General features: G+C 44.2%; 1 protein-coding gene across 2 annotated transcripts in view; it reads right to left on the bottom strand.

The window, feature by feature from the left end:
• Positions 1 to 25,893, bottom strand: part of Rab3gap2 (RAB3 GTPase activating non-catalytic protein subunit 2) — a 79,041-nt gene that overhangs the window by 8,937 nt on the left and 44,211 nt on the right. Inside the window, exons 13-29 of one of the 2 annotated variants that reach the window (XM_052201133.1) lie at positions 25,159 to 25,298; positions 23,993 to 24,209; positions 23,321 to 23,464; positions 22,996 to 23,078; positions 22,640 to 22,704; positions 19,363 to 19,453; positions 16,211 to 16,338; positions 15,295 to 15,508; positions 14,276 to 14,373; positions 13,322 to 13,427; positions 11,374 to 11,534; positions 10,381 to 10,600; positions 7,466 to 7,639; positions 7,261 to 7,367; positions 4,776 to 4,842; positions 3,512 to 3,582; positions 269 to 304 (exon numbers count right to left, since the gene is read on the bottom strand). In XM_052201133.1, the coding sequence (XP_052057093.1) occupies positions 269 to 304; positions 3,512 to 3,582; positions 4,776 to 4,842; positions 7,261 to 7,367; positions 7,466 to 7,639; positions 10,381 to 10,600; positions 11,374 to 11,534; positions 13,322 to 13,427; positions 14,276 to 14,373; positions 15,295 to 15,508; positions 16,211 to 16,338; positions 19,363 to 19,453; positions 22,640 to 22,704; positions 22,996 to 23,078; positions 23,321 to 23,464; positions 23,993 to 24,209; positions 25,159 to 25,298 (2,122 nt within the window). The remainder of the gene's footprint in view (positions 1 to 268; positions 305 to 3,511; positions 3,583 to 4,775; positions 4,843 to 7,260; positions 7,368 to 7,465; positions 7,640 to 10,380; positions 10,601 to 11,373; positions 11,535 to 13,321; positions 13,428 to 14,275; positions 14,374 to 15,294; positions 15,509 to 16,210; positions 16,339 to 19,362; positions 19,454 to 22,639; positions 22,705 to 22,995; positions 23,079 to 23,320; positions 23,465 to 23,992; positions 24,210 to 25,158; positions 25,299 to 25,893) is intronic. The other variant, XM_052201134.1, reaches the window with a different exon arrangement.

The following is a 25,893-nucleotide window of genomic DNA, read 5'->3' as shown; positions in this document are numbered from 1 at the left end:
AGCTGAGCGGACCGAGGCAGAAACGACAATGCTGCTTCCCATCCAGAGTTCAAAGCTAACAGAGCTGGAGGAATCTCACAGGCTAGCTGCTATCTAGTCAGGGAAACTTGAGAGTGGCCAGAGACCACGACTATTTCCTTAATGTGGCGCTCTCTTTCTGTTCTCTGTTATCTCCAGCTAGATCACCTCAGCAATAAGAACCAAAGTTCACTCCCACAGGAAGACACTGTGCAGACAGAATGCAGGTTTGACAATGAGACTCACTCACCCGTCGGCACAACCTATCCTTTGGAGATTTCCCAACCTGAAACAGACAGGAAATGTAATATTTAGCAATTTAAACTAAAAGGCATTAGAATGGAACAGGAAATAAAAAGCAACCAGAATTGCAGCTGTAAACACACATGCCAGGAATTAACTAGTGACTGACTACCAGTAAGAAGAGCAATGTTTTGTGGAAGCATTCAAATATTCTATCACAAAAAAATATCACACTGAGCTCTTGAGTAATAATTTTCCATAAATAATTCTTGGGCTGGAGAGACACCCTAGCAGTTAAGAGTGCTGTTGCTTTTGCAGAGACCCAGGTTCAATTCCCTGTACCAACACCATAGCTCACAACCATCTAGGGCTTCTACAGGCTTACACATGGTACACATACATGCACATAGGCAAAATATTCAGGAACATAAAGTGAAATAAATACATCTAATAAAAAAATCCCCCCTCCCAAATAAATTGTGTGTTTTGAACCAATAAGAAAAGTCCCCGCAGGCACGGTAGAGCCGCACATTGCTGGACTCCCAGCGCACAAGAGCAGAGGAGAGAAGATCTTGAAATTTAAAGTTCAAGGCTATCCAGGGAGACCCTGTCAGATAGAAAGAAAGGGGAGGGGGAGCTGGAGGATAACAAGACAGGCGGACAGAAGAGCAGAAGGAAGGAAGGAAGGAAGGAAGGGAGGGAGGGAGGGAGGAAGGGAGGAAGGGAGGCAGGGGAGGAAGGAAGGAAGGAAGGAAGGAAGGAAGGAAGGAAGGAAGGAAGGAAGGAAGGAAGGAAGGAAGGAAGGAAGACAGGCAACAGAGGCTTGGTAAAACCCAGCTCTCTCAGGTTTGTACAGGCAAGTAGCTGTGTTGTCTAAAAATCCCTAGTACAGAACACACCTAAGAACTCATTTGTTGATAAAAATAGTTTTAAATGGTTATAAAAGAAAACACCAAAACAGATAAGAATTATACGCCAAGCTAAAAAAAAAAACCAAAATAAAACAAAACAAAAAGCCCTTGATTCAGTAAGTACTCCCTCCAGCATGACTATTTATGTCTACAGGCCAAATAGGAGGTGGGAGCTCTACCTTCAGGAAAATTACCTCATAGTTCAAGAGGATAGTGGAGCTGAGACTGAAAACTGTTACCTCATTTCCTGGGATTAATTCCTATAACAGACTTAGGGCAGCAGGCTCAGTCCAGGCCAACTGATATTCCATGATGCTGCCAGAAATCCCGAGGATGCAATTTCTCTACTAAAAACTGCCCAATGTCTTCAAATATTGAGTAGCAGATTCTACTGACTGAACCTTTACCACACAAGCTAAGAAAACTCTGTGGGGTTACATAAAAACCCCAAACCACTGCCTGCAAAAGTATTTTCTTCATGCCAGACTTCTTTTCCTTAGAGCCATGTCCCTGTCACGTGAAAGGATTTTTAAGTCTCTAAATCCAGAAAGTTATCAGTCTAGAGAGGGAAATGGAAAGTGGCCATTCTCTTAATGCAGGGTTTGTTCACTTCTGCCTTCTTATCTCCTGACAGGTTACCTTATATATAAGGGGGGAAAGCAAACATCGTGTAGAATGTCTTAGATCAGTACAACAGAATAAACGCCTCCTAGGCCTGTCAAGGATAGAACCATAGTGCTTATGGGGTAAAGGATGAGTGCGATAAGATTTTATAGTCAGGCATGGTGATGTGCACCTGTAACAAATCACATGGGAGCCTGAGACAGGAGAACTGTTTTTTGTTTTTTGTTTTTTTTTTTTTTGTTCCCCCGAGACAGGGTTTCTCTGTATAGCCCTGGCTGTCCTGGAACTCACTCTGTAGTCCAGGCTGGCCTTGCACTCAGAAATCCACCTGCCTCTGCCTCCCAAGTGCTGGGATTAAAGGTGTGCGCCACCACCACCCGGCTAGGAGAATTGTTAAGAGTTCAAAAACTAAAAATAAAAAAGGGACTGCCCAGCCCGCAGAGGTAAATTCCTATTGCTGTAGACACTTAAGATACAGGGCCCAGTTAGAACTGACCTGGAAGGCTCCCTCCCTGAGGACAGTTTTCAAGGCACCCAAAGGTGCCATGTAAGCTTTCAGAGGAGGAAAACAACAATAGTCCTACCCTCCTACACTGCTGATGAACCACAGTAACAACCAGGATGGTGGACAACCCTCAGGGACCTGCCCATGCCCCTGGCCCCAAAGTCCACTAGTGAACACAGACCTTAGCAGTAACCAACAACTCTCTTTCTAATTGGACTTAAGTCCCACCCAACAGGAGGGAAGTCATTCTGATACCTGGATACTCCAACTACCCGGAGAACCTACAACTGATACATCACTACTCTAGCACAGTCCCTAGGTACATTCTAAATATGTATTCTTGTACTCAAAGCTAAGTGACTCTGCATCCAGGAACCTTCTCTTACAGAGAACACTACAGAAAACCACACTGAATCAACATGCAGAGCCCAGTCCCAACTGATACATCTACAGCACAACTCAGTCACCCAAAGGTCAGAGATCACTGCAGAAGAGAAGCCGGTAAGATGCTAAGAGCCAGGGAAGCAGGGAGAGCGATTGTTTCTCCGGTACCCACCAAGTGTCACCAGCACTACTGTCTAAGCAGGAGCTGAACAAGGATGGCGCAATAGATGTGCTGATGGGGAAGAGGCAAAGCTTATGGGCCCCCAACCAGAGACAAGGCACTAAGGGCGGCTAAGGCACGCTGAGTGGGAGAAACAGTCTTCCCCAGGAAAGATCACACTAACTGGTTATCCAATACCAGCTGATCAGTCCTGAAAACATAGACCTATAATAACAACATTATATGGACTGTGCAGATTGTATTTATAAGTTTAGGAGTATGTGTATATATGTAATAACAATCACAGAAAAAAAGGTCATGAATTTTAAAAAGAACAAGGTGGAGGTGTACATAGGAGAAGCTGGAGGGAAGAAAGGGAAGGGAATTAATGATGTAATTATACTCTCATATATATGCATGTACATGTAATTATATATATACATATACACATATATTTTTAATTATATATTGTAATGATATACATATGTAATTTTAAAATGTTACTCCTGGGAAGTATATTTAACTGAGCAGGAGGAAAATACAGTATCAACTGACAACCAGAAACAGAATCTACTAACACACCCCAGTGTAAGCAATCTTTCTAATATCAAGAAATGAAGAGAACTAAATTAAGAAATCAGTATGTGAAAATTAAAACCATCTCACCTTATCCATTAAGTAGGTAGCAGCAGAAAACCTTTTCACCAAGAACGTATTCCACATCATCAGCGCGATACCTACACAGCAAGTGAAATGAGCCGTGAGCGGAGCACTACTGAGGCAGCTTCACACACAGAACTCTGCCTGGGTAGAGAACTATGAGGGAACTAGTGTCCACTAGTGGGCTTTGGGGGCAGGGGCAGGTCCCTGAGGGTTGTCCACCATCCTGGTTGTTACTGTGGTTCATCAGCAGTGTAGGAGGGTAGGACTGTTGTTGTTTTCCTCCGCTGAAAGCTTACATGGCACCTTCTGATGCCTTGAAAACTGTCCTCAGGGAGGGGCCTTCCAGGTCAGTTCTAACTGGGCCCTGTATCTTAAGAGAGAACTAGAGTAGGGAACTATGTGGACTCTACATTATTTCTTGCATCTTATGTGGAATTTTCATTTTAAATAAAAGGGTAAGGGAATAGAAATGTACACCTATAAACAGTTAGTATAAAACCCATACCACAAGTGACAAGGAAAAAGTCACCCTCATGACATCATACAGCCTCCAGAAAGGCTTAATTAAGATGCTGTGTGCTCGGTGGCTGTGCTCGGTGGGTGGGGCACAGGACTCCCAAGGCTCTGCTGCTCACTAGCACTCCTGGCTCTCCAGCTCTGGTGAGGGTACGGGGCAGATGAAGCACATACTGACTGGGACAGTGATTGGGGAAACGTCTGGGAAAGTGTCTGTTGACACTGGTCCCCCAGCACATCTCAGAAATTCACAACAAAAGACATGCATGAACTGTGGAGAACAGCTGAATTCTTATGCAAAGTATTAAAATAACACATTAAAAATACGTTAGGGTAGCCAGATGTGCTGGCTCATGCCTGTAATACGAGCCTTTGGGAAGGCAAGGCAGAAGAACTGTGAGTTTAAGAGTGGCCTGGGCCACAGGAGACTGCAGGAAAACAAAAGCAATCCAAACCAAACAACCAAAAAACAAAACAAAAAAACCCACCTGCCCCTGCCCCCAAAGCACTTTAAAACATTCAAAATACGTGAAGAAAAAACCTCAACTAAGCAAATAACAATGGCCACGCTTTTACCCCACAGCAGAGCAGCTGGCCAGCAGCAGTCCAGCAGCACAGTCCCAGAAGGAGGCAATGACGAGGGGCACTTTGCACACAGTAATGCACAGTGAGATGTAGGGAGAGGATGGGCGTTCACAGCTCCCATCCTTTTACGGCTGGGGTTCCTGAGGACTCAACACCTGCTACTCACCATTTTGAATATGTGGATTAAGAATGTGCTTCAAGTGTTCTATGGATCTAACCAAAAAGCGAGCTTCCTTAGAAGAAGAGAGAGAGAGAGAGGACAAAGGTCATTTCACATCCGTGGAAACCCTTTTCTCTAGGATGGACTTTACTTAGGTGTCTGTGGCAAGGGCATGCTGTGTGGAGGCTGCCTGTGGAGGGCAGAGGAGCACACCAAGGGCCCTGAATGGCTTGTGAACATCCAGGCTAGTGCTGGATGCAAGTCCTTGGAAGAGCAAGCACCCAGTAACCTTAACCACTGAGCCATCTCTCTAGCCCCACTGGAGACTTCTTAGTAAATTTCTGCATATGCCTATTTAAGAATTTGGCAAAGGGACTGGAGAGACGGTTCAGTGGTTAAGAGCACTTGTTGCTCTTCAGATGACCCACATGGTAACTTATCGTTATCCATACCCCAAGTTCTAGGGGACCCAACACCCTCTTTTATTCTCCAAGGGCACTAGGCATGTATACAATCCACATACATACATAGAGGCAACACGCACATATATGAAGGAGGAAGAGGAGAGGAAGAGAGGAGGAGTTGGAGGAAGAGGAAGAGTTAGAGGAATGGGAGCTGCTGTGGCTGCTGTTGGGTGGCGGTGGTACACACCTTTAATCCCAGCATTTGGGAGACAGAGGCAGGCGGATCTCTGTGAGTTTGAGGCCAGCCTGTCTACACAGTGAGTTCCATGGTAATGAGTGCTGCATAGTGAGACCCTGCCTCAAAGACAAGCAATAAGCAAATCAGAAGAGACTGAGAGAAGCAGAAGGACCATGAACTCCAGACCACGTGGGTTACATATGGAGTCCCAGGCTAAGCTATAAAGCTAAACCCTGACTCAAACAAATAAGAAGAGGGAGAGGGGGAAACAAACGAAAGAAACTCTGTGAATCTAACTTTTGATAAGATAACTTCAATCATCTCATTATCTAATTAATGATTAATTTTTTGACACACCCAGATCATGCTGACAGGGCTTCAAGCTCCCGAGGTCTATCTACTATACAATTCTTCTCTTCAGGCAATACTTGAATCTCACAGGTATGAAAACTGAGTTCCCTTTTGCAAACAGTCATCATGCAGCAGATTGGAGTATCTCCCACGCACTGAACCACCTTAAGGCCCCAGTAATACTGCATTGAACAAAAGAGACCCAGACTCTTGTCTACACTGAACAGAGTCTAGTGAGGGGGCCAGACAGTAAATATGAAAGCTAGCATATCAGACAGGGTCAGGAGTGAATGGTAAGAAGAACTGAACTAGAGCGAGGGAACAGGAAACACCAGAGGGAAGCCTTAGTTGTTATCTGTGTGACCACAAAGGCTGACAGTCTCAAATCCAAATAGCACGTCATGCTTGCAGATTCATCTAGATATTTGCTAAAACCTTTGAAACCTCCCTAGCACTACTGTCACCACACATGTTGAGAGCACTGACTGCTCTTCCACAGGTTCCGAGTTCAATTCCCAGCAACCACATGGTGGCTCATGACCAACTGCAATGAGATCTAGTGCCCTCTTCTGGACTGCAGGCAGAATGCTGTATATATAATAAATAAATCTTTAAAAAAAATTAAATTAAAGGTAGGAGTGTGTGTGTGTGTGGGGGGGTGTATGTGTAGTGAAGTTGAGATAGAGTGTGATGTATGAAGTAGATGAATAGTTAGAAAACTACACAAGTAAGACAGACAATATTCAAGGAATTCCACTCCGACAGAGGCCAACGGTTGCACTAACATTGCCTTTGCTGCCTCCTTTACTTAAACCTCTTCACAAGCATTATTGTAAATGGCTCCCCTCAAACCCACATTCTTTCTTTGAGGTCCTTATCTCAGGCTGCATTCTCGTATAAAAATCTAATATCCTTCCTCCCTCCTCATAGAGACTCTTTAATATGTAACAATACTGTGCACTAAAAGAATACACTAACAGAGTGATCTGACAATAGACTCACCTTTGTTAAACCAAACAATGGAACCATGGACAAGAATGCTGCCCAGGTCCCCATCACCATCTGAGTCCTACATGCAGAGTGCTAGTCACGGTCAGTATCATGGGGAAAGCAATGGCAGAGCTGGGACGAGGATATACCTCCTAAAGTCTGAATGAAGTATCGACTGGGGTGTTAGAGAGCCACACTTAGTTACACAGCTGCCCACAGTGCTTCACACCACCTACAGCTCTGGAAGGCCTCCGTTCAAGGTCAGTAAGGGCAACTTAACTAGATCCTGTCTCCAGGGAGTAAATATGAAAGGGCTGGGGACATTGTTCAGTGTTGGGAATCCTTACCTAGCAAACACGAAGCCATCTATAGATTCAATACTGAGTGTACACACGTACATACACACACACACACACACACACACACATGAGCGCAGAGCAGTGTGCTCCAGGACAAGCCTGTTGTGTGCACACACGTGCAGACATAATCAGCAGACAGAGACTTTTACCTCTGGGTCTTTGTTCCACTGAACTACATACTCCCAGCAGCAGTGCGCGTGCAGCACGTCAAGCTCCAGGCTACAAGGGAACTGCTCATAGGCTAAGTGGAGCAAGTCTGGAAGACACAAGAGGGTAATAGCATCCTTTTGGTAACAAGAACTCAGCCATGTCACTCCACCCTGGATCCCACAGTGCTCATCATTCGGGTGTCACCTGGTACGGCTCCTAGGTCTATCTCCACCTCTGACACCTCGGGGAAACTTCGGGCAATACCTTCTCTGGGTTCATCTGGATTTTCTACATCTCTTTCTTTCTTGGCACATTTCAACAATTCAGGGCTGAGGTCCTGTTTAAATATCCACTTGGCTACACTGTCTGCAATACCACCTACAGGTTTGAGACAAGAAAGAAAATGAAATCTGGTAAATTATGAGCAGCAACATGTTAAATGGAGCCAAATGCAGAGCACGGGTACAGACATTCCCTTAGTGCACATATACATAACATGTTCACTTCAGAACCTGAACCCGGTGAAGCCGAGAAGCCATGACTCTTAAAGTGCATTAATAGCTATCATTCAACTTAGGAGGGCAAGCAAGACAGCTGATATTGGGGGCATACTTTGACACTGAGAAACTCTCAATCACCCATAGGCATGTATTAACCCTGTATACTACACACTTGCCAGGTCCATAAATTCAAAATACACTACACCAGACACAGATGGAGGAATTACTACTATTTTAAAGGTTTCTTTTATGGTTTGTTTGAGAACAGGTCTTGCGTCAGGCTGGCCTTAAACAAATCATCCAACTGAGGATGAGTGACCTTGAACTTGTGCTGCTGCTGCTGCTGCTCATGAGGTGCTAGTGAATCAGCCCATGACTGCAAGCCACACAATCATTCTATCATGGAACTAAGACCCGCCTGTTACTTTATTCTAATTTAAAATACTGTATGTATCTGTCTGTGTGTACTGCACATGCATACATCAGAGGAGGTGCTGGGTGTCCTGTTTTGTAACTCTGCCTGACTCACTTGACACATGGTCTCACTGAACCTGGAGCGAAGATGGCGGCACTCTTGTCTGTCACTATCTCCCACAGCTGTGGGTAGAGTGTGCCGAGCCACACTTAGCTTTTATGTGGTTCAAAGATCTGAACTCAGGACCTCGCCTTAGCAGCAAGCACTCTTATCCACTGAGACACTGCCCCCATGACCCCCACCCACCCCACATTACATTGATATACAACTAACTTCACCGTGTTAGAAAATATCTATGAGTAAAATTTAGTCATAATTTACATATCTTACTCATCAAGAGGATAAAAACATTTGTGTGAACTGAAAATATTCAAGATATTTAAAAAAATTCTGCTTATTACCAAAACAAACAATGCATTTAAAAATAATGAACACTAACTTTCCCCCAAATCTTCCTGTCTTTGGGGGGTGAAGTAGGGGCAGGAATTAAGTATCACCATGTTGCCCACTGTGGCTCATCTGAAGCTATTAGTTCAAATGTTCATTCCCATATGCTTCCAGAATAGTTGAGACTAACGTGTGCCGTCAAGCCTGGCTTACCTCTTATTTTGACTCAAATAAAGAGTCCCCCATAAAAATAATGCTTCCTAGTAAACTCAGCTCACCTGTAAAAACACCATGGACAGGATGCTGGGAGAACAAACTTCACATCTGTCTTCTAAATGCCCATGTACCTGCTGCTCTACAGCTACGCCCCTGACTATACTCTTTGGTGAATAGTAAAAAGTGTCCCCCCAACCTTCTTTAGGTGACAATATGGGATGCTGTCAATTTACCACATGGAAAATTGTTACCAACCTTATAAAAACTGAGAAAGCGAGTTAAATCTCAGCTCAGTGTCTGAGAATCAGTGCTACCCAACCACAAGGCCTGGAGTACAGAGCTCGTTCCCTTGTGAGGAGCGAGGCATCCTATCCACCCTTGTAAGCCCATCTCTGAGATGGTGGATACAGAAGGATTCCTGGGTCTTGCTGGCTTCAAACCTAGGCTAGAAAGTTTGAATCCTAGGCTTGGAAAGAGACCCTGCTGCAAAGGAACAGAAAGAGATTGACTAAGGACACGTGACACCCTCTTTTGCCCTTCATGTATGTGCACAAAGTCAGTGTACCTGCATGCACATGCCCACATACATAACAGTAAATCATAAAAAGAAGCTACATGCACTTGAATATATAAATCTAGAAATATCATTCTAGATAAATCTAGCACTTGAATATATAAATCTAGAAATATCATATCAAGTGCTTCCTAGAGCCTCTGGTAAGAATAATGAACTCTCAGGGAAAACTGAAAACAAAGGCTCTTATGCCCCTGAACCATAATGCTGTGGGCCAGCAGAAAGTCATCTGTTGGGGAAGGGGACAACGGTTTGTGCTCTCAATTATGTGTGAGAAGCACACAGCTGCTCCCACAGGGAATGGCTGTGGGAGAGCCAGGGGCAGAGCCTGGAGAGAGTGTGACCAGCAAGAAAGGTGAAGAGATGACAGTCCCGGGCACTAGGGTGCATCTGGTCTGTAGCACAGAAGAGAATCTATACAACTAACTAGACATTCAAAATAGGCAGCACAGAGGACTCTGAGTGCCCCTGACACAGAACTATAATAAACATCTATATAATAGATCTGCACAGAGGAAAATGTTACTCTATGGCTCATAATGTATATAACTACTATGTAGCAATGAAACATAAAACATACTTAAGGAAAATTTAAAAACATAAAACGGGGAAGAGGGGATGAAGTTATTAGCTCTCTGGAGACCATGAGGGAAGAGAGAATGCTGGTCAGGAATGGTTTCTTGGAGGGATATTTGGATAGATTTTGAAACAGGAGTAACACTCAAGTGTCCAGGAGTGGGTGAGACAGGACAAGGACAAACTCAGGTCCAAGGATGGAGTCTCTGTAAACATTTCACTTACTGAAAGGTTTGGTCTAATATCAATTAAACACCACACCTATGTTCCTAGTTTGGCTCAGGTGGGAGGGATGAGTTCACAGACAGCCCCAGTTAGAAGGGAATGGCAAAGCGCTATTCAGAATACCATATGTGCACATGCGCTCACACTCGGGTGAGACTCAGCTCACCTTTCCCCCCTTCTAACAGTTTTTTAACAGAAAGCCTTGGGAGTGGCTCTGACTGTGGAGATGATGCTTTGGCGTCTGGAGGGCTTGCTTTGCTGTGCAGCAGAGTCTGTAGTATGAGGCAGTCCTCCAGCTGTCTTAGCAGGAGCTTCCAGTACTCAGTGTCCAGAGAAAGGGCTTCCCAGGAGTCCGTGAGGGCTTCTGCATCAGCATCCAAAACCATCTGGGAAAACGGAGAGAAGATATCCTGCTCTCACCCTTGGCAGCAGGTTTGGTTTCACTGTGGGGCTGGAGATTAAAGCCATGGCCTTATGTATGTTGTGCAAGTGCTCTTCTGAGTCACACCCCCAGCCACCTGTCAGACTCTGGATCAGTATCAACTTAAAGCAACAGAGAAGCAACTGTATAGATTTAATACTTGACTGGATGAGACTGCAGACTCAAGACAGTTACTAGAGGTCTGTCCTATGACCATCAGTCAGGCTCAACCAGTGTACACCTTAGAGTCTCTGGCCTTGCGCTAATGTACCAGCTAATGTTATCACTGCAAACATCTCAATCTGGTAGTGTCACATTTCTCCCATGACCTCCAGGACTGGCCATGCTTAGAGTAAACCACTAGAGACTCACCCAGGTGTCACCTAACAGTCCACTAGGAGAAACTATTTGACCTAACATGAAATGTAAGAAAAGCAAACTTCTTAATGTAAATGAACCCTTGAGAGAAGACCCAACAAATTTGGCAGAAAGTGCTGGTCTGTCTGCCTGAGTGCTGGGCCAAGAGGATGGAGGCAAGGCCAATCACTGGCTGCAGAGCGGAGGTCCAGGCTGATCCTGACCCCTTTTGAGGGAAGCATCACTCCCTGTTTCCAGCTCCATTAGACTCCGCACACATTCCACGCCCCATGACACTGCAAGTCACCCACCCAAGAGTGGGAAACCAGACACCAGGCAGCAGGACTGCCACTGAGCAAGGCTGCACGGCTGCCCACTTACTTTCTTATCTGTTGCACTGCTGGACATCTGTGCAGCAACAGAATGCCCAACGTGTGCAGACAGCAGGGCAGCTCCATTGTTCTCTGACTGAATGCAGGCCATGCGCATTTGCTGCCACCACGGGGACACAGACTGAGAATCCCAGGTCTCATCCATGGCCACTACAGAGACAAGAGAAATGCAAACAGTAACATCTTACTCTGTCAGTATGGGTGTGTCCTACGTGTTCCATCCTCTAGGCTTAAACTACATCTCTCAAAGATGTCCTGCACATGTCTAAGTGCACTAGAGAAGTAATACTGTGTGCTAGCTAGGGGTTTGTCTACCTGACACAAACTCCAGTCATCTGTTAGAAAGGAACCTCCATTAACGAAACACCTCCATAAGCTCAGCCAGTAGGCAATCCTGTGCATTTCCTTGATGGATGACTGATGTGAGAGGGCCCAGCACACTGTAGGTGGTGCTATCCCCCCGCCCCAGTATGGTGACCTGGAGTGTATAAGAAAGCAGGTTGATCATGGAGAACAAGGAACCAAGCCAGACTGCTTCAGTCTCTGCTTCACCTTCTGCCTCTAGGTTCATCAACCTCCTCAGTGACAGACTGTTACCTGGAAGTTAATAAGCCCTTTCCTTCCCTGTTGCTTTTGGTCTTTAGCATGGCAGTAAAACCTCTAGGACACTGCAACTGATTTTATTCAGAACATTTCTCTTCTATTTCTTTACACTATTAGTCATGCTATTTCTGAGTCAATACCAAATTTTCATTTCAAGTATCTTCATCATTATGAAAAAGGAATGTTGGGAATGGAGATATTTAACTTCTAAAAAAATTCTACTACTTAATGTGTATAGGTCTTTGTCTGCATGTATGTCTGTGTACACATGAATCTGGGGTCTGTAGAGGCCTCGAAAGGGCAATAGATCCCCTGGAACTGGAGTTACAGTCAGTTGTAAGCCACCATGTGGGTGATAGAAATTGAACCTGGCTTTTCTAGCAAAGCAATGAACGTTCTTAATCTCTGAGCCATTTCTCCTACCAAAATGGGCAAAATATTATTTCTACCAAAGACTGTTTTCTGATGACATTATACCTTCTGACAGCTGAATTTCAGTGTCTCATATTAAAGCACATTGCAAATGCACAGCAAGCTTCTGACAAGTGCAGTTGCTCATGTGCAGTTGCTCATGTGCAGGTGCTCATGTGCAGATGCTCATGTGCAGGTGCTCATGTGCAGGTATTCGTGTGCAGGTGCTCATGTGCAGGTGCTCATGTGCAGGTGTTCGTGTGCAGGTATTCATGTGCAGGTGTTCGTGTGCAGGTGCTCATGTGCAGGTGCTCGTGTACAGGTGTTCGTGTGCAGGTATTCATGTGCAGGTGCTCGTGTGCAGGTATTCATGTGCAGGTATTCATGTGCAGGTGTTTGTGTGCAGGTGCTCATGTGCAGGTGCTCGTGTGCAGGTGTTCGTGTGCAGGTATTCATGTGCAGGTGCTCATGTGCAGGTGTTCGTGTGCAGGTGTTCGTGTGCAGGTGTTCGTGTGCAGGTGTTCGTGTGCAGGTGCAGGTGCTCATGTGCAGGTGCTCAAGTGCAGGTGTTCATGTGCAGGTGCTCATGTGCAGGTGCTCATGTGCAGGTATTCATGTGCAGGTGCAGGTGCTCATGTGCAGTTGCTCATGTGCAGGTATTCATGTGCAGGTATTCATGTGCAGGTCATGTGCAGGTTTTTATGTGCAGGTGTTTAAATGACCAAGGATACAAACCAGGGCCTGTTATTCAAAGGATCTACCTCCTAGCTACATACCCCATTGAAGTGTTTTCCACATTATAGTCTCCTTTTGTTGACAGAAATTCCTGTCTTTGTGTGGTATTTCTAACATTACATTCTGTTTCTGTGCATCAGAGCGGAAACCCTGAGGACACTGGCCCATGACATGCACCAGTCTCCTACCTTTCATCTTGCTCAGCAGGGACAGCATAGTATGAAGACAGCAGACAGACTGTGGTTTGTCCAAAATATCTTTTTCCTTCGAAAGCCAAACACTTAGGAGCAGAGACTGAAATAAAATCAAATCTTTTTCAGTCTGAGTGGTATTTAACATAGGGGAGATTTCATACTTTCCCACAGTGTGCATATGCACAGGCTGATGCAGCCGTCTAGCTGGTGCTTAATCTATCATGTAATGTGGGGATTATCGTACAGTACAGTGTCTAAGAGCTTCTGTTCTCAACACCCGCTGGGTGCCTGAATCCCACTCCGTCTATCTCTTAGGCTGCACACAGTCTTCAATCTAAGCCACAGTTGGGAAAACATTGCCAGGAAGGACACCACTGAGACATTTGCTGGTGAGTAAAGCAGCGGCTGCAGGCTCTGACAGGAGACAGCTATCTTGGTCTTGCTTTTGCCAAAGATGCAGGGACACAGCAATGGGGAAATAGTATGAACTATCAGATTCCTATTCTAAAATCCCTAGCAGTCTATGAAAATGTATTTTAAACAAAACCATGTAGGGGCATGGAAGCCTTTCTAGGACATCTCTAAGATTTGTAAAATATAATAGGTGATTCTGAGATGCTGAGACTTGAAGAGCACAGGTGTGTAAAGATTGTATCCTTGAATATTTAAGTTTGAAAATGTTGGCATTTTTTTTTAAGAGCTCTTTTCATTCTAATATAACAACTGATGATCAGAACCTACTGTAAATGTATTTACCTGCTAGAGTCCATATTTATCTGAGCCCAGAAATTTATAAGAAAATAAAACAATCTTGATATAGTAACTGCAATTTCCTTAGATCATTTCAGAATTTTAAATGTATGCTCCTGACATGCTAAAGACAATGATTTAAGACGTAACACTTTTATGCAACATTTGCAAAGGAAGGATTCAGTGACAAAGCCTCACCAGTAACTGCTGAGGGCTAAGCCCAGCAGACTCCAGGGTGCGACACATATCCTCAGTGGAGCTCTCTCCATGCAAACACTTCCAAAAAAAGAAACTGCCTAGCAAAACAAACAGATGAACAAACAAACAAACAGACATGTTACTGAGGACCAATGTTCAGATTAACAAATCTCACTGACTATAAACAGGAATTCCAGAGGCGCAGGACAGGATGAATGGAGAGAATCTCTGTGGCTGTTGTTTGAAAGGACTCTGTGTATAGCCCTGGCTGTCCTGGAACTCACTACATAGACCATGTCAGCCTCAGCCTCACAAAGACCCACCTGCCTCTGCCTCCTGAATGCTGGGATTAAAGGTTTCCACACCCAAAAGAAAAGAACTAAATATCTAAATTTGATATTTGATTTAGAAGACTAGAAGGCAAACCATTATGCCTTAAAACACTCTCTCTCTCTCTCTCTCTCTCTCTCTCTCTCTCTCATATGTGTGTGTGTGTGTGTGTGTGTGTGTGTGTGTAGTATATGTATATGCACAAGTGGAGGTCACAGGTCAATGTAGGATGTCCTCCTCAAATGTTCCCATCTCATTTTTAAAAACAGATCAATCACTGAATCTGAAGTTCCCCAGTTAGGCAAAGACTAGCTACCAGAGAGCCCCAGGGATCCCCATATCTCTGTCTACCCAGTGCTAAGATTAGAGACAGATGCCACCATGCCTGGGTTTTTGCATGGATGCTGTGATTTCAGACTATGGTCCCCATGTTTGCATGGCAAGCACTTTACTGAATGAGCTATTCCTCCAGCCCCAACACTTTCATATTAGAAGGCTTATTAATACAATTAAACTAGTATGACATGGTATGTGGACACCCAGAATGCATCACTGACCAAAAACATATGTACACTGAAGTTTTGGTTATTGAACTTCCAAACGAAAGCAGGCACTGAATTGCTGTATGCTTCTGTGGACTCCTGTGGTCAAGGGAGGGCGCATGACACAGACTGCAGGGCTTTACCTACCTAGAGCCACAAACTCCTCTTCGTTGATCTTTCTTATGCTCAGTGCATCCTTCTCATATTCTAGATATTCGAGGAAGGTCTTAACAGGGAGCACTCCGTCTGCATCCTCAGAAAACCGGACAGTGGCTTTGGTGTTTTCTTGTTTGTATTTCTCTAATAAGGCCCGGAGTTTCAGGAGTTCCTTATCATCCAGCCTTAGCAAGACAGCCAAATCCTGTGAGTGAGAAGGAAAGCCTCATCTCTCTGAACTGCCACAAATGCTAGCTGCACATTAATAGAACTGAGACTCCAGGCTGATGAGCAACTGTGGCTTTTAAAACTAGTGTGAAATATGACGGATAATATCCTGTTTTAAATAACATTTCATAAATATGATGCTATGTAAGTAAACTAAGTTTGAAAAAACTATACTAGCAGTGCCATTTTAGGAAGTCTCATTAGAGTACTATATACTTTTCTAAAAGTTGGGCCCTAATAAATACATATTATATAACAGAAGAAGAATCATAAGGGATGTCAGTAAAACCCTCTGAAACTGTAAGCAGGCCCCAGGTAAATCTTTCCTTTGTAAGAGTTGCCTTGGTAATGGTGTCTCTTCACAGCAATAGGACAGTGAATGATGTCACCTTTAAAACTGTCGAGAAAAATCAAAGGAGTCTAAAACAGTAAAGATGAATTGGCAATGAGATTTAATATCTTTGTATTCTTACAAAATATATAGTAATATACATAAAGTAATATACATAAAGCAGCAAGGGGCAGAAAGGAGGCCTGACAGAGAAAATCACCTTTAAGTGATTAAAAACAAGACACCCACCCCAAACCTTTAATTTTCTGTTGTTTACTTAAAAAGTTTAAAAGTTAAAAATACTCATGGGGAAAACTGTGCATAATATTAACATTTGTGGTTACTCACATTATCAGAGAATGGTGTATCCGAGTGAAAATCAAGAGTATTTAATTGACAGACAGATTCATAAAGATGTAGTAATTTTAATTTATTGGCACAAAACTGTAGCAGTCCTTCATCAACAGACTCAAGCTCTAAAAGGTGAAGGAAAAACATATTAGACATACTTAACAGACTCATAAAAAGACTTTCATAATATCTTAAATATGCAATTTCTGAATAGGTTAAATAGTAATATGCTTAACCTATCATAGATTTTTGAAAGCAAAGATAATTTTTCTGATACAGTAAAATGGCTACCTTTTTAAGTGAAATAACATTTTCTAATAAAGGGAGAAGAGGTACAGAGCAAGAGTAAGAGAGTCCTGTCCACGTGGTACTTCTACTTAAAGAGTCATCCTAACCAGCCTGTCAGCCCCAGCACTAGACACCTGCTGTGCTCACCTGAGGATGTGCACACGTACGGCTGCCTGGCTCTGAGGCTGTGCACATGTATGGCTGCCTGGCTCTGAGGCTGTGCACACGTACGGCTGCCTGGCTCTGAGGCTGTGCACACATATGGCTGCCTGTTTCTGACTGTTATCATGGGGTCAAAGACAATGAGGCTTACACAGGAACTATGGACTATGGCGAATGTACCCTCAGGACAGCCTAGGAAAGACTAAATAGACTTCCACTAACATCCCCCTCATTAGGGTTTATTTTGCTCAAGAGTAATGCTGAGGAAAGATTTCCTACAGCGCACATAATTTTAAAGTATTTAATGCATAATAATTTAAGTATTTCTTGCTAATGTAAAACAAACATATATTCTCTGCAAGGGCAGCTATGAAAAACTTGAAAAACTCTTATTTAAAAATGAATAACAAGAAGCGTTACCCATGTAATCTTAGCTATTATAAAACTGTATAAGAAACTCTGAAAAATTTCAGGACTCTGATTTAGCAACAGAACTTGAAACTATGATTTGTTTTTTAGTTTTGTGATCTGGCTTATTCTCTACATAATATCAGATCTTTTGTTAATGCTTTCAAGGGATGTGAAACTTTGTAAGTATAGTATGCCTTTTCAGTGAGCTGTCTCCACTAAGACATGGGCACTAAAGACACCCACTGTTTACCATGAGTGGCTTTCTATATCTACTCAAAGTCTCAAGAATGAAAACTATCTCAGAATTAGGTGCATTATGTCCTGCAGAAACAAAGTGACCTCTCTTTTACGCCATGTAGCCTGGCTCAAACATGATTAAGTGTAAATGTAATTAAATATATGAAAAAGACTCTATGTTGGGAAAAAAGTCCAAGTAGATGGACTCAGTCCACTGCACACCACAATTCAATTGATATTAGGAATTTGGAGCCAGTTAACTTTGCAAGCTTAGCTGAATAGAATATGGAGTTACAAGCCACAGGTTCAAATGTAATTCTTTTCAGACCAGTTTAAACAAATAAAAGTCAGCACCAAAGCTCAGCTCTGTTAATGTAATGATAGGCTATGAGTTCTGGAACTCCTCCCTCTGTCCCTCAAAGGAAAAGAGAGTGCAGATCTCTACACTAACAAAACATCACATCAAAGAATAAATATTCTCAACCATTAGCCCCGTCAGAAAAAGTATTACTTAAGAATGCCCCATTAAAAAGCTCTCTTCTCCTAGCAGGCAAAGCAAAGGCCAAAGAGAGAAAAAAAAAATGTGTTTGGGTTTTGTTGTTGTTTTGAAGACTGGGTCTCCTATGTAAAGCTGGCTGGCCTGTAACCAGGCTGGCCTTTGAACTCTGAGCCACACCCATTTCTGCCTCCCAAGGACTGAGACTGAAGGCTTGTGCCATGAACCCAGTCCTGTTTGGTTCTTGCATACCATTAGCTCACTACCCTCATCCCAATGGCTTTCACAATGTTCTGCAACTCTGTCAATATTCTCTTAAAATTTTATATTGTTAATTAATTACTTTCTTGGTGCACAATTTAATTAAGTTAATTAATTAATTAATTTTTTTTTGTTTTTTTTTTTTGGATTTGGTTTTTTTCGAGACAGGGTTTCTCTGTATAGCACTGGCTGTCCTAGAACTCACTCTGTAGACCAAGCTGGCCTCAAACTCAGAAATCGACCTGCTTCTCCCTCCCAGAGTGCTGGGATTACAGGCATGCACCACCACTGCCTGGCTACAATTTTATTTTTTAATATTCAAAATAATACTAATTATTTAAGAATTTGATATATGCACATAATACATTTTGAGTATATTCACCTCCATCCCTTCCCAACTTCATCTCTACTTTTTTTAAAATTCTAGAAATTTTATTATAAAAAAATTACAAATAAACAAAAATATTACACACCAAAATTAGCAGACACAAAGTCAATAGGAGACATTTGAATAGAAGCTATGGAATGTCACATTAAACTTTAACATTTTATTAACACTTTTGAGGATGGGAGCTTTCTAAGTATGGTGTGCCCCTTTCCCCCCTTAGTAACCCACTGAGTCCAATTTCTGCTTCTCATATACTCATCACAGGTGTGAGGCCACCCACTGGAGTGTGTGTGAGCTAACAGGAGCCCACAGTCCTAAAGAAAACTGACTCTCCCACCTCCAGAAGGCATCAACTGTCAATAGCTCCTCGGGCAGGGGTGGGGACTTATGAGCCCTGCCATGCTCAATGCAGGGACATGCATGGCTTCATGCTGACAGGTTTAGGGCAGGGAGCCCCAGTAGTGGCTTTGTGAGTGCAGTGGCTCTGTTGTAACCAGACAACTTTCCTCTAACTGCCCACCCACCTTTGCCTCCTGCAAACTTCCTGTCCCCCTTTTCCAAATATTCCCTACACCTGGGGTGGAGTGGACACAACACAGATAGCCTCTCTGTGGCTGCTTCTCACCTTCTGAACTGACATCTTCCCTCACAACAGTGAGGCAGGGGCAAAGACTGTTCCTAGTAACAGTTAACACACTCAGAGTCAGTTCAGACAAAGAGCCAATGCATGTCAGATGGACAATCTTTAAATCTAAGAGTATAGAGTAAGTACCCAATTCCATGTCTGTCTGCTGATTCCCTCTAGCTAGCTGTCCATCAGTCACCTCTACATTAATATAACGTGATGGCGTCATATGTCCCAAAATGAGATATATAATCTGAGACAACCATAACAGTATCTATTACCTTGGTTTTTTAAAGTGTCCATTAAAGTCTGTGTAACATTTCTAAGGCAGGAAAATGATAATCGGTCACTGGCCAGAATGCTTTCCAGAGCCTAGAAGAAACAGCGAGTAGTTCAATTATGATTATGCAGCAGCAATTTAGCCTTAGCTTTATACACATACCTGCATCTTTGCTATCCCCACTTCCAATTCACGCGGCTGAAAGTTCAAGTTACATTAACAATATTATGTGACAGAGCCTATGTCCAGACAGAGAGTGAGTAACTAGAGGGCGGTTGCTAGGCCGCAGAATGGCCGCCTGCCATAACCGGCCACAGTTATTCTCCAGCACAGTCTCACGTGGCCTCTACCTGGAATGACTGACAAGCACAGGTCCCTGGCATGCTGGTCACAGGCTGCCACCGCATCAGCACTTGCTGCACATGCACATGGCAGGCTGCTGCCCGCCGTGCTAGCTAGACACGCACATGTTGACCGTCCCAGTCACAAGCTTCCAGCGCTTGAGCCTCTTCCGTCACAGGCTCTGAACTACTTCATCACACCCAAGGCAGCAAACAGTCAGGAACTGTGAAAGTTTGTATCTACCCTCTCATATCAGCATATTAAAGTGGATTTTTCTGGTGAGACAAGCAGCTTAAAGCCCTAAGCCTGCGCTGCCTGCAGGAGGACTGGGGACTCACAGTGCTTGGGAGGGAGAGGCAGGTACGTCTATGAGTCCTACGTACCCAGAGGCTCACAGAAAAACCCTGTCTACAGACAAATAAAAGATAAGTATCAGTCTCAGAACGCAATGACCTTTATATCTGAGAGGTTAAAATGAGCAAAGATGGTGACTCACAAGACTAGCAGTCCTATAATGAGGCAACTATCTACGGCACAGAAGGGAAGTGACTAAACAGACCAAAACCCAGGACAAGGGCAATCTTCCTCCGTCCTTCCAACCCGGCAGGCTGCCCACTTCTCCCCTCACTGGACTCAGTCTCTCAAGGTCTTCACCTCTGCCTTTCCTCTGTGTTATGAGGCAACAGGCAACTTTGACCTTTCTAGCGTGTTAAGTAAGCCCCATGCGTCCATGCATGCTGGAGGTACGGTGAGGAGAGGAGGAAGAGAATCCCTGTCAGACACTAGTGCACGGCGTCACCCCAGCTCGGCTGGCCTGTGTGCATGGTGAGGGTCGTGACAGCTTTCTCTCCTTGGCTCAATAAACTCTCTCAGATGGTTAGTTACATGGTTGGCACAAAGCCTGGTCAATGACTGACATTTTTGTCCTGAGGAAAAGCCAATTACCATTCATTGGAATGAAAAATCAGAGCAAAAAACAGAGACATTTTGCTCTATAATAAAATACTAAAGGGTTTCTCTGTGTAGCCCTGGCTGTCTTGGAACTCACTGTGTAGACCAGGCTGGTCTTGAACTCACAGAGATCTGCCTGACTCTGCCTCCTGAGGGCTAAGATTAAAGCATGTGCCATTGCTGCCCAGCTAATAAGGCACTCTTTAAAAGTGGCTCCAACACAAACTGTTCCTCCCCAGCGTCTCCCACACACACAGTGAAGTAATAGTATTCACACTGCTCTTTGCCCTTGGTCCCTTGCTTACAGCTCCTATGGTTTCAAACAATAATTTCCTGAGTGATAGGTGCTAAAGAATCTTTTGTTCTATTTACTGGTCTTGGCCCAGCTCCTGGAACAAGGGTGCTAAAATCCCTGTGGGAAGCCGGGCGGTGGTGGCGCACGCCTGTAATCCCAGCACTCTGGGAGGCAGAGGCAGGCAGATTTCTGAGTTCGAGGCCAGCCTGGTCTACAGAGTGAGTTCCAGGACAGCCAGGGCTATACAGAGAAACCCTGTCTTGGAAAAAACCAAATCCAAAAACCAAAAACCAAAAACCAAAAAAAAAAAAATAAAAAAAAAAAAAATTCCCCGTGGGAAGAGAAACTGTTCCATTGTAACATTTCATGTGTGCCCCCAGATTCCCGATAGGAAACTCCTGAGACCTCTGCAGCTTCATTGGAGAGAACACAAAGATCTTCAGTTTCAGAGAGGCAGTCCCTGGCACAGTCACAAGTTGGAGCTGGTTACCACGGCAACCAGCCAAGAGCTTAGAGAATTCTGATTTTTAGCTTCCAGGGAGGAACACTGAAGGGTAAGTTGACCAATAACAGTAAATGGTGCAATTGATCATCCCACGTAATGAGACCTCCATAAACTCTTGCAGGGATAGAGAGGCCTTGGAATTGCAGATAGCTGATGCTTTGTAGCGTGCAGAGAGAGACTTGTGGAGAGACAGGGAGGTGGCGCAGCCGTGTGCAGAAGCACTGCCCTGTGTACCTACCGGCTGTCAGTAATCTTTAGTATCCGTTTCAATTTGTAAATAACAAGAACTCCCCTGAGTCTGTAAGCCACCTACCAAATAAAAGCAAAGACCAGGCACAACTCGTAGCTGGTCAGAAGCGTAACAGTCACTGGTTGTGGCTGGCATTTAAAAGTGATGGGAAGTTTCATGGGGCTGAGCTCTTCAGGTCAGTAAAGCCAAGTCTGATCTGAATCTCAACAGGAGCCTGGCAATACTGTGGACTGTGGTCATGGCCCGGGGACTCTCGTCAGGACAAGCGCAGCTGGGAGAAGCAATGCACCATCTACCAACACAGCTGCAGAACTCAGGCCCAGCAAGTCCACCCTCGGGTGTAAGTTCAATAGAAGCTTACATCGTGTACCGGGAAACACAAGGAAAACCATGAATTGCGGATTGACTCAAAAACTGAAAGCCACATAGATGGTTCGACGACAGGAGAGTGACCTTGAGCTGCAGCACGTATGAACACCAAAGGGCTCCCGCTGAAGCTCCACTCAGCATGGGCACTCACAGAAACACTAAAAACGAGTCACAGGGCACGACAGATGGCACGTCTCCAACTATAAAAAACTGAAAACACATGAAGCTGCTTCAGAGCAGCTACACAGAAGTGAAGTGTTCGCAAGAACAGAGTTCATCAGGGGTGGGACAGGGATGGGGACTCAAGAGGGGCAGCTGGCCTCTTCAGAGATCATGGAAGCTTCTGTACCTATATCATTATTACTATGCTTCCATTATTTTGGATTTATGTGTGTGTGTGTATAAAGCACATATAGTTATATATATAGCAATATTACCTAAGCTTCTTAAAAAAGAAAGACTACTACAGGTATTCACTCCTACATTGGACTATGAAAACAAAATTTTTCTCAGGATTGAGTGACATCGGTTTCTCATCAGGAAAATTCACTACTACACACACTTACTTGTTTCTTGGTTGCAGGGTACTTAATATCAAGAATCAACTCCTTTATTTCTGCTTCAAATGAATCTAAAATGAGAAAATCAGACTGGAATGTTCAGTTTATTCTAGAAAGATGCTTCTAAGGAAGACAAGCTGTTTGCGCTCTCTGTCATCCTGAAGGAGTCACAGCCTCCCTACCCCCACATCGTCATTTCTTGAGCAGTTTACTCCCCACTAGATGCACACATCCACACACCTTCCTCACTGAGCACTGACAGGGCTCATCCTGCAAAGGCCTGGGATGGCTCAGGACAGGCTGATTCCCTGAGGCACTCACAGCGCGACAAGCTAGCCCTTTGTTTGATTAGAGGCACCTACCCAGCCTGGGAGACTTTGCTCTCAGCAGGGCTGCCAGTTTCTTCACTAAGTGCAGGTCCTTGGCTCTTTCACTCTTCTTATCACTGAAATAATAAACACAACTTATTATACAATGTGGGTCTGTTCCTTCTAATCCTGATGCAATCCAACTCATCTTCTGTCTGTTTATTGTTTTCTATTTAACTTTAAATGAATCATCTAGCAGTCAAACAAACCACCAAATGCTAAATACAAAGCAAAGAAACAAAAAAGTCAAAGGAGCGGAGGTATCGGACCAGGCAAACCATGCACAACAGAGTTGCAACACGCATGTGTTAGCTCTTACCTCAGCGCTAAATGGAAAGGCACGTTCACCGCCTTCACACTTGCAGACACCGGGTCAACAAGACAGATCTGGTAAGTCTGAGGCTGCCAAGTCTGACTTGTCACATTGTTTAAGCCCATGATTTTGTAGCCAGGATACAGCAGCCTACGGCAATCACACGCCAGTGGGTAAGGTTATCAGCAGGAGGAGAAATCCCACATGGTACTCCAACCACAGCTATACCTTCATCAACTCAGGGGTACCCACCAGCCAAATAAGCACTGATACCAGGGAGCTAAGTAGGCAGACCTAACTCAGACAGGGGAGGGCTACTTCAAAGGCTCTAGGAAATGGTATGAACACAATCAAACCCATAGTCCAACAGCAAATAAGGTGCATGCCTTGCTGTTCACCATCCTTTGGGGATCTTCACGATGTAAGAAAAAATGGCTTGCAAATGGCTACAGCAAGCTCACTTAAGTTAGTGGCCGACCGTGGCAGTCTCAGTAATACTTCCTTGTCATGTAACACATAATCCTAATTTCCATGTCAGGCACTCACAGGACAACATGCCGGACAGAGCATTCTGCAGTTCTCTAAGCCTTGTCATCTACTGCTGCTTTAAGGAGTGCTCCCTCCCCTGCGTTCCTCTGGGGGGAGGAGGGACCGGCAGTGCCAGGCCTCGCAGTTCACCTGCAGTGTTTGCCCACGTTGAAAGCTCCCACTCGAGGCCCTTGCTGTGTGTTCCACACTTCCAAAATCCCCCTTCGTGGTGCGTAGATCACAAGGAACTGAGCGACTCGGCTGGGCCCTTGAGTACTTCCAAAGGGGGAGAAGTCCCCCTTCTCTGGTACTCGTTCATGGAGGTCCTCTACGATCTGAATCCACCCGACCTGTGCATCCCGATACCCTGGCCGAGAGAAAGGGAGCTGTCAGTTTATTCACCAGTAACAGTAGGTACTCAGCTCAACAGTAGGTACTCAGGCGCTACTGACTATTTAGGGGAAGTGAAGACAGAGGAGTACATTATCTTCTTCTTATTAGAAACCTTAAACAGAAAAGATAAGAATGTAACAACCTGTCACCAAAACATCACATTTTAATATTTTACCATGTATATTTGCTTCAGATTCCTCTTTTCTTTAAAAAGAAAATATTGCAGACATCATCTAAACTTCCTGGGTCTACCTCTGCCTTTGCTCCCATTCCCTTCCTACCCTTGCTTTGAAAATTCCTTCCTTAAAGGGAAAAACAGATCAGAGGTGAGTACTAGCTTGGCTACTTAAAACAATCAAGAGATAAAGTGGCTGTGCTGCTAGTCAAGCTCCTCTGTGGTACAGGAGAGGAAGGCGGGTGGCCCAGGGAAAATAAGAAGAGCTGGTTTGGGGTGGTCCTCTTATGACTAATACCTGTGGAAACTACAAGTGACTGCAGCAGTCGGAGAACACAGGCAGCAGTGCCAGCAGCAACAGTGGCTTCATATTGGGAAAGGCATGTGACAGGGTCAAGAACCCAATGATGACAGAACTGACCGGAAGTGCAAGAAGAGGTGGAAGGGGAGGCTGAGTGTGCCTGCGATGAGTTGGAGATAGTCCAGTGGGAGCATGCCCAAGGCCCTGTGTGCAAACCCAGCAGCACAAACAACAAATGCAAGCTAGCCAAACAAAAAACCAGTGCTTTGAAATTGATGATGTACCAACTAACTGCTAGTCAGATGTGACTGACTCGAGTTGATATTAGAAAGAAAAGTCATAGAGGACTGAACGCTGTCACCAACCAAAAGCTGGAGGATGATGAAGTCACACAGCTACTGAGGTAAAAGGTAAGGCAACCTTTTCTCCATTTTTATAGGGATGTACCTTTCCACATCCGTATTGCAATTCCTCGGGCTACGTCCAACAAGATAACTCTGCCGAAGTCGTCTGTGACAGCTGCCAGGGTGTTACAAGGGGACAAGCATATGCTTTCTCCGTGGCGTCTGGAATCCGGAAGTCCAAATCTATCATTAAAAAAATAAACAAATAAAAGCTAAAATTACATTGAAAGATACATATGTAGAATAATAAAATGCATACATAAAATAGACTATGTCTATTTCTAAATAAAAAAATATAAAATATACAGACACACTGCATATATAAGCTTAAAACATAAAATACAGAAACATTCCCCCAGCACTACCCTGTCTTGTGTCAGAAAACACCACAACCAACTGCACTGCAGGACACTGTCCAGCACAGGCGTCCTCTGCTTCTGTCCTCCAGTGTGTGCTCTGTCTTAGGGAGCACACCTTGCTGACACTAACACGTCCATCTGTGAGGGTTCGCTCTCATGTCTGCAATGGTAAGGAACTGTGAGAAATGCCTGGGACAGTCACAAGGAACACTCCTAGAGTGTGTCTGTAGTGTGTCTCCAGATTAGATGAGGGCTCTGACCTTGAACCCATGAATCCTTTGACAGATCTATAATATGATGGCATTATTAGGAGGTTGTGAACATCAGAAAAGGACACCTAAACAAATGCTGTAGGTCACTGAGGAGTATTGCTGGAAGCCTTATGGAGCCTCTGGGCTTTTCCTGGACTTGAGTAAGAA

This window comes from Apodemus sylvaticus, chromosome 12, assembly GCF_947179515.1.
Source record: "Apodemus sylvaticus chromosome 12, mApoSyl1.1, whole genome shotgun sequence".
NCBI classification, from domain to species: domain Eukaryota; kingdom Metazoa; phylum Chordata; class Mammalia; order Rodentia; family Muridae; genus Apodemus; species Apodemus sylvaticus.
Note: the sequence above shows the minus strand (reverse complement) of the source record. Positions and strands in the feature narration are given on the sequence as shown.